We start from the raw sequence: 12,825 nt of genomic DNA on the forward strand, positions 1-12,825 counted from the left end.
ACCTCTCCTGTACTTGCTTGCATGCAGCCGAGACGTGGCCTCAGGATTCTTTGGTATATGGTTGTTAAAAGTTAATTTAAAATAAAGATATAGACTCTAGATATGTTTTTAAAACCTTGCCCTATTTTTTTTTTAATTGTCTCTACAGTGGGAACATGAGATCAGCTCACCATGATGCGAGCAAGTTTTTTACAACCTTGAACCTGCCAGATCAGTGTTCTTCCTTAACACATTACCCTCAGCTGGTAGGAATGTCCAGGATTCTTCACATTGGCAGGTGGTATCCATTGCTCTAGGAATTTATTGAGCAATCCCCTGAACAGCAAACAATATAAAAAATATCTCAACAGGACTAAAACCCACAAACCAACTACCACCTCCACAAGAAGCCTACAAATCCTCATTCTTCCTGGATTTAAACTAAATTTCCAAGGCTGCTGTTCAATACTACTCTCTCCTCGGCAGCCATGCTGGCTTAAAAAGCCACTACTCCCCTCCCCCCGAGTGTTATTTTTAACCTGGATAATTTCAGTGATCCCATTTACAGCACAGCCCCACAGCTGTAACAGGACTGAGGAGCAGCAACTTGGGTGCGAAGACAGGAATAGGTGGCTAGGATTAAGACGGAAGACATCGGGAATTTCTCAAGCTGGCATTTTCACCCAGGCTGATGCACCGCCAAACCCAGACCCCGAAGGCAGCAGGGGCCTGAGGACTCGAGCGAGAACAAAATCCGCAAGGCGATTTACGTTTTCAGTGTGTCTTCCACATGACACAAACTTACTCATCTCTAGCCGCCTTCCTCCAGGTCCCAAAAGTCACAAGATTCACTATCATCCACGGCCTTGTGCCCTCCCCAGCTTCCACAGGCACCAGACACTCGCCTAGTGAGGCACTCGCTCCCTCCCTACCTGTGCTTCAGATTCAGCAGCGTTATTACCCAGAAGCTACCTCATCTTTTTAACCGCCTCTTTAGACCAAGATTTAAATCTGTACACATCTCAGTATTTAAAATCTCCCTCTAATATTTTTGAGCTCTCAATACAGTCAAGATACACTATAAGAAAAACTCCAGTAAGCCCTTACAGTTCTGCATCTATTGCAAATCGCTGCACTAGGAAAGACATGAAAGCAAATTTAGGGAATCTTGGCACAGCAGCCTGAGAATGACTATGAGACTTCAGGGCTTTCATCAAACCTTCTGGCTTTGGAACAGGAACACGGGGAAGCTTTCGCCTTTCCGAAGGGGCAGAAGACCTACCGCTGGCGCTTTGCACACCCCTTCCCACTGTTCACCGAGCATTTCGCTTCACTGGCTCCAAGCTTTTCATGACACTGAGGCCTACCCAGCTTACCGTACTACACCGGGGGAGTTCTCATTTAATTGCCTATGTGGTAGTTTGGTCTTTCCAGCAAAATCCCGAGCCATCTGAATGGCTGGATGTAGATAAAAGCAGCACGGCTGGAAGCTGGAAACAGGAACAGGGTGCTCGCTACGGATTTGGGGGAAGCGGGGGATACCAGCCCGGCAGATATCCACAGCTCCGACCGCTCCACGCCTAACCTACGTGCCGGCTGTGGCTTTGGGGGCCCAGGGGAACGGGCCGGGCCCCCCCACAGGGGAGCGGCGGGGCCCGGGGCGAGGCCCCCGGCCCTTCCCAGGCCGCTCCCGGCTCCTCTCGGGGGACGGAGCGGGGCAGGGCGGGGCCCACGGGCCGCTCTCTCCCCTTCCCCAAGGCCGCGGGGTGCCGGGGGGGGATATATATACATCTAAATGTATAGGCTGAATGGAAAGGGAGGGCGGAGACCGCGGCGGGGGAGGGGGGGGGGGAAACAGCCCCGAGCGGCCTCCCTGCACCTGCCTGGCCGGCTCCACCGCGCTGAGGGCCGGGCCCCGGCGGGGGGAGGCCCTCAGGGCCCGGCGGCGAGGAGGGGAAGGGGAAAGGCGGGGGGATCGGGCCCCCCCTGGCTGACGGGGCTCCCTCAAGGCCCGGCGGAGGGAGGGAGGGAAGAGGGAGCCGGAGCCGGCGGGGCTCCCTCAGGGTGGAGCGGGCTGGGGGTCCCTTCAGGGCCCGGCGGGGGCGGGGGGAGGAGGAGGAAGCGGGGGGGGGGGCACCTACCTGCACGGCGGCCTCCAGCTTGCCCTCGAAGGTGAAGTCGATGAGGTCGGGCTTGAGGCAGAGTCCATAGTTGAGGGGGGACACGTCGGCGGGCAGCCGCTCGAAGGGCCGCTTCTCCGGCATGGCGGGGCGGCGGCGGGGAAGAGGGGGGGGGCGGGGGGGGGGGGGCGTGCGGGGCTGCGCCCCCCCGCGGCGGGGCGGCGAGGGAGGGGGGCGGCGGGGCGGCGGCGGCGGGGGAGGGGGGGGGCGGGGAGGTTTCCTGTCGGCGACACGGCGACCCCGCACCGACACACCGAGAGAGCGGGCGGCGGCGGCGGCGGGAGGAGGAGGAGGAGGAGGAGGAGGAGGAGGAGGAGGAGGGAGGGGCGGGGGCGCGCGCGCGCTCCCGGCACGAGGCGCACGGTGCCCGGGGGGGGGGGGGGGGGGGGGGGGGGGCGGGAGGAGAGGCAGGAGGAGGAACAGCGCGTGCGCGCGGTCGGCGGCGCCACGCGGCCGCGCACGTAGAGCGGCGCGAGCGCGTTGCGTAAGCGGCGGCGGGGTGCGGGGGATGCGCAGTGCGCGTGCGGCTCGCGAACGGGAGCTCCCGGTGGGCCCGGTGCGGTGCGGAGCGGGGAGGGACGGTGTACCCCCGCTAACCGATTAATGGGGGCCCCCCGCAGCACCCGGTGCAGCGGGGACTGGCGCGGTGCAGCCCGTTAACGGGTCAGACGGCCTGGGGAGGGTGGCACGGTGCACCCGGTTAACGGGGGCTCCTGCGGCACCCGGTCCGTGGGGGTTCTGTCACGGTGCACCCGGTTAACGGGGGCTCCTGCGGCACCCGGTCCGTGGGGGTTCTGCCATGGTGCCCCCGGTTAACGGGGGCTCCTGCGGCACCCGGTCCGTGGGGGTTCTGTCACGGTGCACCCGGTTAACGGGGGCTCCTGTGGCACCCAGTCCGGGGAGGGTCTGGCGCGGTGCACCCAGTTAACGGGGGCTCCCGGTGTGCCCGGTAGAGAGGGGTCTGGCACGGTGCACCCGGCCCGGGAGGGCTTGACATGGTGCAGCCCGTTAACGGCGGCTCCTGCGGCTCCCGGTGCAGGGGGGGCTGGCATGGTGTACCCCGTTAACGGGTCACCCAGCCCGGGGGGGGGTGGCATGGTGCACCCGGTTAACGGGGACTCCTGCGGCACCCGGTCCGGGGCGGGGGCGGTCTGCCACGGTGCACCGTGTTAATGGGGACTCACGGTGTGCCCGGTGGAGAGGGGGCTGGCACAGCGCAGCCCATTCGTGGGGTCTCCTGCAGCACCCGGTCCAGGGGGGGGCTGGCACAGTGCACACCGTTAACGGGGGCTCCCGCGGCACCCGGTGCAGGGGGGGCTGGCACGGTGCAGCTTTCCTGGAGCCCCTTTAGGGCCTGGAAGGGGCTCCAAGGTCTCCCCGGAGCCTTCTCTTCCCCAGGCTGAACCCCCCCAGCTCTCCCAGCCTGTCCCCACAGCAGAGGGGCTCCAGCCCTCCCAGCATCTCCGGGGCCTCCTCCGGCCCCGCTCCGACAGCTCCGTGTCCTTCTGCTGTTGGTGCCCCAGCGCTGGAGGCGGCACTGCAGGGGGGTCTCCCCAGAGGGGCAGAATCCCCCCCCTCGCCCCGCTGGCCACGCTGCTGGGGATGAACTCCAATATGTCGTGTCCTGGGTTTTTTCTGTTAATTATCCTCTATATTTTGTTTTTATTGATTACTTTTCCCAGCACCGAGCAGCCGGCGGGTCCCACGCCAGCAGCGCGCTGCGCCCGCTGTGCGGATTTGGGTTTTTCCCGGGCTGCTCATCACCCCGTCCGATCCTCCGAGCACCCGCTCGGCACCGCGCAGCACCTGGCCCTTGTATCTGGAGGACACAGGTCCCTTTACTGCCTGGGTTTGGTCACCTCTGTCCTCCCCCAGGTCCAGATAAGCCTCGCGGACCTCGGGGCTGTAACCCTATTGCTAACCTCCGGCATTAAAAAAGTCGCGAGAATCGGCTTAAACGTCTCGGACTTTACAGCAAAAATCCAGCGATGTGGAGCAGGGAGAGGTGTCCTGTCTCCAGGGTCGCTTTACCTGCCCGGACAGCTCGTGGGGTGGCTTTTCTCCCCACCCTGAGCTAACAGCCAGCCTCAGCCGCCTCCTCCTCTTCCTCCTCCTCCTCCTCGAACCACAGCAGCGAGGTGAAACCTGGGTGCTGCAGGGCTCCTGCTCAAACCCCGGGGCTGCAGCCCTTCGTGGCCGGGCTCACGTCCTCCAAAGTGGAAAAAAAACCCTCAAGTTCTTGAGCAAAAAGGGGCTTCTCTGCCGTTTCCCATGGCCAAGCAGCCGCTGCTGCCCACCCCGGGGTACCGCAGCCCCCTGGGGCTTTCCCTGCCCGCCCGGGGTCGGCAGCGCCGCGGAGGCTTGTGGAAGATGCTATGTAAGGAATCCGTCTTAAAAAGCTATGTACACAATACAGCGAACAGTATTTACGGGGTAATAAATGTCCCAAGTGGGTGATGTTGGATGGCTGTTTGGGTTTGTGACAAACACCAGCAGGAAGTTTAAAAAAAAATTCTTAATAAAGCCTTTATATGGGAAAAAGAAAGGCGAAAAATCGAATTCCTTTGGAAGAGGGGAGCCGGTGGCCGCGGTGGCTTTCCCCGCACCCGGCTTGCAGGGCGAGGGCCACATCCCCGGCCTGGCTCTCGGCCCCCGGACCAGCCATGGCAATCTTGGATCGCTGTGTCCGTACGGCGTTAAACACGGTCCTGATTAAGTCTCAAAAGGGCGCGTGTCGTGTCTTTGTGGGTGCCACAACCTCCCTCGTTTTAAGAAGGAAGCGCAGCTCGCAGAGGCAGGAAATCATTAATTGCCTTCCACCGCTGCAAACTGCAATTGCTCCTTTTTTTTTTTCCTTTCCCCCCCACCCCACCCCCAGCAAAGAGATTTATTCTTGCTAAAAGTGATTCCTCACTGTTTAAAATATAAGTTAGCGCCGAGCGAGGAGAGGGAGCGGGGATTTGCCGAGACCTGGAGGAGCCGGCGGCAGGAACTGGGGCAGGGAGAAAGTACAGACAGCTCTTAGCGCGTCCTTACAAAAACCAAAGGGCTGATGAGCTCGGGTTCATCTGGGGCTTCTGCGGGGCCGCATTGTGCCGCCGAGCCCGGGGGGAGAAGAAGGGAGACAAGGGAACAGCTGGAGCTGCGCGGGGGGAGTTGGGGCGGCTGCCGCCCCCCCGCCATTGCTCCTGCCACCGTCCCCTCCCGGCGCCCTGCTGGGGTGCGAAGCCCCGCGGGACACAGGGACGGTGGCACTGGGGACACGTCGATGTCGGGATCTGGAGCTGGGGAAACTTCCATCGTCGCCGTTGCGATGCCTGCGAGGTGCCGGTGGGGTGCTGGGGAGAAAGTCCCGGTGTTGTCCCAAATCTGGGTTCTTTTAACCTTTTGATCTTTTGTGGATGAGCCGTGGCATTAACGTATCACCTTCTAATCACAAAGCCAGCACCCAGCTCTGCGCAGAAGTGAAGGAAATAAATCTCTCGCCTCTGTGTGTATATCGCCTTCTTGCCCACTGGGTTAAAAGAACCCAGATTTGGGACAACACCGCCCCCCCGCCGCGGGGAGGGAAGGGCTGGAGCGGTGACCCCGGCGTGGGAGCCTCCGTGCGGGATTTGCGGCCAGGCTGGATGGAGGAGGACCCAGCCGTGCCATGGTCGTGCCAAGAGCCCTCACCTGAGCCAAAAGCCCTTCTGCCGCCTCGCCTCTGCCCCCCGTGCCCCGGCACAGCCCGTGGCCGTGGTGACTCCCCCTGGGCTGGCAGCAAGGTCAGGGGCAGGATAAACCTATTCCTGGAGCAGAGCCGCTGCGGGAGGGAGGCGGAGGGGGGATTGTCTCCTCTGAGCTTTAATTCCTGCCCTCGATGGCTTCGCGGGTCACCGGGTGCCCTCCCGGTGTGCGGCCGGTGCCGGGGGCAGCCAGGGGGCTTGGTGGCCGCGCCAGCCGTGGGGCTTGGGCTCGGCAAAGGGCTCTGGGAGCCTTCTGCGGCTGCTGGTCCGCGCGGGAGATATTGTTAGATGACAGATGCTGCTGTCAGCAAGAATCCAGAAAGAAAGAAAGGAAGAAAGAAAGAGCCTCCGCCGAGAAAGCCGGGGGGAAGCCGCCTCCTCCGCTGTGTCCCGACCAAACCGGGTTCTCCTGCAGCGCCAGACTGGGGAGGGCTCGGGGACAAACGGACGGGGTGGAAGCCAGGAGCTGTAATTAGCCCAGAGTCTTTGCAGCCACCAACTGCTGCCAGTGCACCATTTTAATTAGGAAAACAAGGGGAGGGGGAAGAAAAAAAGGGAAGAAAAGAAAAAGAAAGATCCCAAGAGAGGCTTTTCTTTTCTTCTCTCTTTTGCTGGAGTTTTTGCTGTTCCTGCTGAGAGCGGGAGCAGCTGGAGGGCACCGGCTAATCCTGCCTCGCAGGTCTGGGCCTGCGGCTTAGGGCAGGAATCTCTGGTATTCGGGAGCACAGGGACAACGGGGCTGGAAGCTGCTAAATGGCTCCGGGGGCCTCTTGCTCTGTGGGCTGTTCCCCGGGGGCGTGGGGGGCGTTTTGCGTCGCTTCCCCCCCTCCTCGCTGCGAGGCGATGCGTGCGTGCGGCTCTGCCCGTCGCCCTCCTGCCTGGCCGCGTACCTGGGGCGAATTGCACAAGGATGGTGGCAAACGTGGCCAAACCCCTGCCCGGAGCTGCCGGGGACAGCTTGGCTTTGGGCGGCTGCTAAGCGTGTCCCACTTCTGCCGATGCTCTCCAAATCCCAGCCCCGGCCCGGCGCTCCGATGTGGCAAATCCCAGCGCGGTGGTTTTGCCAGGGAGAAGGTCACACGTGGGCTGGGGGCACCATCGAGTGGCATCCCCAAAGGCCACCGCTGCTGGGGTTCTAACCGCGGCAGGCAGGGATGCTCCTGGGCCGTGCATCCCCACGGTGAGGACATGGCCCCACGGGGCTACCAGAGCCCTGAAACAGTTGCCCACAGTGGTAAAACCGGCTGAGATGCCATCACAGGGCAGCCCTGCCACTGGGAAAGCCAGACGGGTCGGGAACATCCAGCCCCACAAGTCCCCAGCCATGGGAAAGCGCCGGGGCCGTGGGGTGCTGGAGCCGGTGACTCAGCTCCGGCTGCTCCGGGACCGGCTCCGCGTCCCTGGGGCTCCAGCCCTGTTTTCCGCAGGAGAAAACGGCTCCAGTTTTCCTGCTGGGGTGCAGCAGGGAGGATTACCCCCCCGCCTCCTATTTTTGAGCCCCCAGGAGCATCATGACAGATTTTCGGAGCCGCTGGTGGGATGCGGGTGTAATCCCCCCCACCCATGGGTGCCCGGCTCCCCCCCGGTGCCCCCTGCAGGGCCGCTCCCATCTCGCCCCGCTCCCGCCGGCACAGATAACAGCCTGGGCCGGGATCAACGGTCTCGGGGCACAGCGGAGCCGTCACTACACATTAACCAGCTGCCCCGATGGAGCAACGCTTCCTCCCGGCCAAGATCAACAGTCCCCAAAGCAAACTGGGAGCAGGGCCAGGTGGGGCCGGCGCAGCCCCCAGCCTCCCGACGAGCCCCCGGCTCCCGCGGGGCCAACCGGGGGGGATTCACCCGCCCTGTGCCGTGTTTGCCTTTGGGTCCGCAAGACGGAGCAAGGCCTCACCCTGCAGCGGTGGGTGGGTGCTGAGCATCCCCCGCGCGTCCCTGGGACTCCCGGAGCTGGGATTTCAAGGGAAGGAGGTTTGGGATGCGTGTGGTTTGCTTTAGGGCATCGGCGCCCGGAGCTGCTGCATCCCGGTGTCCCATGGGACCCTCGGAGGGGACCCTCGTGTGGGACCCCTGACCCCCCCTCCACCGCCAGCCCCGAGTCCTGCTGCAGTTTGAAATGCCCAAAGCATCGGGCACCGACGTCTGCTGCGCCCGGAGCCGCGCGGAGCTGCTGGGGGGCTGCGCAGGTCCCTGGGGATGCTGGGGGGGCTCCGCAGACCTGCGGGGGGGATCCGACACCCCCAGCACCACCCGGGCAGGCTGGGGGGGGCTCCGCAGATCTGGGGGAATGGGGGGGGGTCCGACACCCCCAACACCCCTTGGGAGGCTGCGGGTCTCCACAGACCCGGGGGGGGTCTGACATCCCCAGCAGCCTGGGAGAGGCTGGGGGGCTTGGCAGGTCGAGGGGGGGCCCAGAACCCCCAGCACCCCATGGCAGGCTGGGGGGCTCCATAGGTCTGGGGGGGGTCTGACACCCCCAGCACCCCGGGGCAGGCTGGGGGGGCTCCGCAGGCCGGGGGAAGTCCGACACCCCCATCAATCCCTGGGGGGCTCCACAAACCCGGGGGCGGTTCCGACACCCCCGACACCCCCAGCACCCCCTGCGTGGGGCGGTGCGGGGGGTCTCTGTCGCACGTGGCCCGGGGGGGGAGTGGGGGTGGCCCCCACACCCCGTTTCTCGGTGCACCGTGGCCGCCGCTGCGAGAGCCCCCCCCGCCGCCCAGCACCGGGCACCGGGGTCCCCCGGCCGCGCGCTCGGGGCGGGGCCTCCCCCCCTCCTCCCTGCAGTCGATGGAATTTTCCACTCGCTGCCGCGGCGCGGGCTCCCGCCGGCCCCGCCCCCTCCGCGCGCCGCCGCCTCGGCCCCGCCCACCTCCCGGCGGGCCGCGCGGCGGGAAGATGGCGGCCGCCATGAAGGCGGGCCTGGGCCGGCTGGGCCTGAGGGTGTGCTGGCAGGTGGGGACCGGCGGGAGGGACTGGGGGGACGGGCCGAGGGGCCGTGAGGGGCCGAGGGGCCGTGAGGGGGCCGAGGAGCCACGGGATAAGGGATGTGGGGAGTCAGGGATGAGGGAATATGGGCAGGCCGCGGGACAGGGAGGGCGGCAAGTGGTGGCCTTAGGTGTATTCACAGCTGCTCTGTGTTTGGGAGGCGGGAAGGGAAATAAGGCAAGATGTTGACGTTGTTTCTTGGACGTTGGATTAACTCAACGGCTTTGTTATTTCTCTTCCTTAGACTGCGGAGTCCATACTCCGGCCTGCTGGAGGGGCTCCGGCCTGTCTTGTTGTCCCAGTGAGAACGAAGAAGAAATATTCTGTCCCCGAATGGGCCAGAGAACTGTCCCCTGAAGAGAAGGAGAAGAGACTCAAGTCTTTAGGCACAATATTTCCTGATGACCGTATAGAACGGACCTTCTACTTGGCCTGCACAGGTGGTGGAAAGCCTGCTTTGGTCTCGTTTCAAGGGCAAAACTAATGCAAAGTATCAGCATGGAGCAATTAGCCTAAGCGGTGTGACCATGGTGACAGGGTGTCCATCCGGAGTAGGCTGAATGACCCACTCTGCCTCCGGATGAGGGATAGCAGCTGCCCTCTTTACCTCAGAAGCGTGTCAAGCTGTTGTCCCCTTCGTCCTAGTGACAAAGAATAGTAAGGGAGGTCACGTTCCCTGCTGCTGAATGTGTCTTCTCCTCCTGTCCGGGCTGCATGGAAAAGGAGAGCAGAGAGCAGGGGCCTGTCACTGCTGACAAGCTGTGTTAAACTAGCAGTTCTCTGCACGCTTGTATTTCATCTTGCATTTTCAGGGAGGAATCCTGCTTCTCCAGCCCCTGGCAGCCAACGTGCTGCCTCTTTGTTTCCTTTGTTTTGCTGGTTTTGAGCCTCCTCCTGACGTTTCTCCTCTCTCCCGCAGCTGATATTATAGACCCGTACATCCCTCCTGAGGGCGATGCCCGCTTGACTTCCCTGTCCAAAGATGGGCTGAAGCAAAAGATGGAGAAGCTGAAGCAGACTGCCACCTCCCAGCTAGCGTACGTACCTCCTTTTTAATTAGTCTGTGGTGCAGGAGTTTTGCTTGGTTCTGTCTTGCAGTGGCGAGATGGCACGTTTTGTTTTCTACCCACTTCGTCTGTTGTTGCTGTTGTACCATTTAAGCAGGAGTCCCTGGTGTGAGAATGAGCACAAGCCACCCATCCTGGTGTGAATGGATGCAGCGCGCACTCATTTTCTTGAGGATTCTTTGGGTTTGCAGCACTATGTCTGTTTTATGAGCACCTAGAGGTTATGTGGGGAGTCTCCAGTTCTCAGTTGCTCCCTGGTAAAAGCTGGGCTTGAACCGGATAAGATCGCTGTCATCACCTGAAACCCGTGAGGCGCTTCCAAGTCGTTCTTTACTTACTGTAGAGCTTTTCTTGTCTTTTCAGTCTGCGAAAGGTGAAAGATCATGACCCGGATTTCAGCACTAAAACGTTCCCAGAAAAGGCGCAGGAGATATTTATCGAAGCTCACAATTGCCTGGCAAAGTAAGACCCTTCTCTGACTGATGTAGTTGTGTGGGACCTGCTTCTCTTTGCTTATCTACTCTGGTTTTCTTCCTTGTCTTTCTAATCCTTGTACCTCCTTTGCAACAAGTACTTTATCTTTTTCTGCTCCCATCTCTGTGAGGAGTAGAGCCTTGGAGATCTAGTCAGCACTCGCTGGCTTTTGATAATGAAAAGCAGGTTGCAGAAAACTCATCTTGACCTGACCTGCAGAGGAGATGAGCTGTTGCACCACTAGTGTTATCAGCGGATGAGTGGGTGGTTGGTGCTGTTCAGAATCACGCTGCAGGGAATGGTCTGGATATGAAATGATACTCCACTGGTTTGCTCCACTTTCCAATAATAGAACAGATTTCAAAACTGCATCATTCTTGGTTACAATTCCAAACATCAATAAAACATTTAGGTCATAACTGGCTTCCAAAGGATGTTGTGTTTCCCTGAAGTCTTGTCAACCAGCTTGCATTCATGTTCTGATTTTGTGCTGAGATCACAGCTGAGAACTTAGCTTTTTCTGTTTTGCCAGTAGATCGTGTGTCCTCTGGGGAAGCAGGAATTTGTGAGTAAGCCTCTTCACAATATGTGTATTTGAGTAACTGGGTGTGTTTCACTTGCAGTTTCAACAAGCAGAAACTTCACTCCCTGGTGACAGAGCGCTGCTACCCGGTAAGTGTTTGTCTGGATGTAGCATGTCCTTGATCTTTTCTATGGTGTCTAAGGCTCTCAAAGCCTGATTGTCGGTCTCCTTTTTTCTGGATGCAGTAAAGACAGACCGGAAGGGGGGAAAGTACAAGTCTAAGTAATAGCTAATGCATAAATGCTTCATTATATGTAGCAGTTTGCTTATCATTCAGTTCACATCCTAATTAAGTTAGTGCTTTTTTTTTTCTTTATAGGAAATGGTGCGTGGGAACAGGTACAGGACCATCCGGTGGAGTTTTGTGGAGTCGCTGGAGCCTCCAAGAGTGGTTCACGTTCGATGTGACAGCATTGTGAACCGAGGCAACCTGTATGGCCAGGTGACGGTGCGGATGCACACGCGACAGGTACCATCCCCCTGTGCCCTTTGTGTTTCCCAACTGACTCCAACTTGCTGTCAGCCCAACAGACGTTTCTTGGCTCTTTTTACAGACTCTGGCAATCTATGACCGCTTTGGGCGGCTGATGTATGGAGGAGAGGAGGTGCCCAAGGACGTTTTGGAGTATGTCGTATTTGAGAGGTACTTGGTCAACCCATATGGCACGTGGAGGATGCACGGCAAGATCGTTCCGGAATGGGCTCCGCCGAAGGAGCCCATTGTTAAGGTAATGCCACCAGGAGAAGGCACCAGCACAGCCTGTGTCTGTGGAACATGAAGTGTATAGGGTGTTTGAGGTATCCATCTGGAAAATTATATATATACAGGCTTGGATTAGGGTAACCTGGAAGCTGTAATAGGAGGCTGAGGGCATTTGACATGAATGGGGTAATTTAGGGGGTTACTGGTTTCTGTACATAGCCTGGCAAAGTGATGCAGGTGCTGTGTCTTCCTGTGGTACTAAAAACAGGTCCTAGAGAGGAAGGAGGTGAGAACCATAGGGTAGTACAAGTCATGTCAACCCACCCTCCCCCCGTGTCCTCCCCCATACTGCTGCCATCTGGTCATCTTCCTGCGCGAGGTCATTGCGTTGCCGGAACCCCCTGCTCACCCTTTTTCATGCTCTGTAACACGAAGAATTCCTGTTAGAGCAGTTCAGAGCTGCTCTGCGTCGTGCTGATTTTGTTCCTTGCTTTTTCAGACTGTGATGATTCCTGGCCCAACCTTGGATCCCTCACAAGAGTACGAAGAAATGAAGTAGGAAATTCCAGTGCCTGTGCAGAGACAGCAGTGCAAACGACCCTGGAGGGAAGAGGTGGAGAATGTCTGTGGAAGTAGTGGGTTGGGTATGGCTGTGCCCTTCCAGTGAGCGATCAACAAACAAAGTGGCTTCAGAAATGGACTCCAGTCACTAAGAAGTTGTCTTTAAAGGAGCGAGAGGGGCCTGGGAGGGGGATTCAGATGAGCTCTGAGAAGAGCTTTACACTTTCCAAGTAGACTTAGTGTGCTGCAGGTTAACCCCCTCTGTGTTTCCGTGAAGACAAGGAGTCTGTTCTCTTCAGGATGGCTCTCCAGGCTGCCCTCTGTCCTGAACTTGCATCGTGAGAGCCCTGGGCAGCAGAAGTCTGTCCAGACATGGGATATTTGGCACTTACATGGGAAGTGTTGTAGACCTGGTCTTTCATTAAAATTTGCAGCAGTAGGTGTTGGCACTTTCTTTTTCTGTCCTCTTTCCCTCTCTGTCCTGATTCCCAGGCTTCTCTTTTTTTTTTTTTTTTTTTTTTAAACAGAAAACAGAGAAGAGCAGCGAGCACACTTTAATTTA

General features: G+C 59.5%; 2 protein-coding genes across 2 annotated transcripts in view; one reads left to right on the plus strand and one right to left on the minus strand.

Annotated features, from left to right (window-relative positions):
• The window catches only part of NPEPPS (aminopeptidase puromycin sensitive), a 38,435-nt gene extending 36,102 nt beyond the window's left edge, over positions 1-2,333 (minus strand). The window contains exon 1 of the mRNA XM_074561607.1: positions 2,121-2,333. Within this exon, the coding sequence (XP_074417708.1) occupies positions 2,121-2,243 (123 nt within the window). The 5' untranslated portion in view covers positions 2,244-2,333. The remainder of the gene's footprint in view (positions 1-2,120) is intronic.
• A 6,343-nt stretch (positions 2,334-8,676) lies between these two features.
• Positions 8,677-12,702, plus strand: MRPL45 (mitochondrial ribosomal protein L45). Its single transcript, XM_074561950.1, has 8 exons — positions 8,677-8,842; positions 9,120-9,315; positions 9,795-9,912; positions 10,306-10,404; positions 11,040-11,088; positions 11,319-11,468; positions 11,554-11,727; positions 12,202-12,702. The coding sequence occupies exons 1-8, from the start codon at positions 8,678-8,680 to the stop codon at positions 12,259-12,261; spliced, it is 1,011 nt and encodes a 336-aa protein (XP_074418051.1). The 5' UTR covers position 8,677; the 3' UTR covers positions 12,262-12,702.
• Positions 12,703-12,825: the final 123 nt, after the last annotated feature.

Source organism: Larus michahellis, chromosome 18, assembly GCF_964199755.1.
Source record: "Larus michahellis chromosome 18, bLarMic1.1, whole genome shotgun sequence".
Taxonomy (NCBI): domain Eukaryota; kingdom Metazoa; phylum Chordata; class Aves; order Charadriiformes; family Laridae; genus Larus; species Larus michahellis.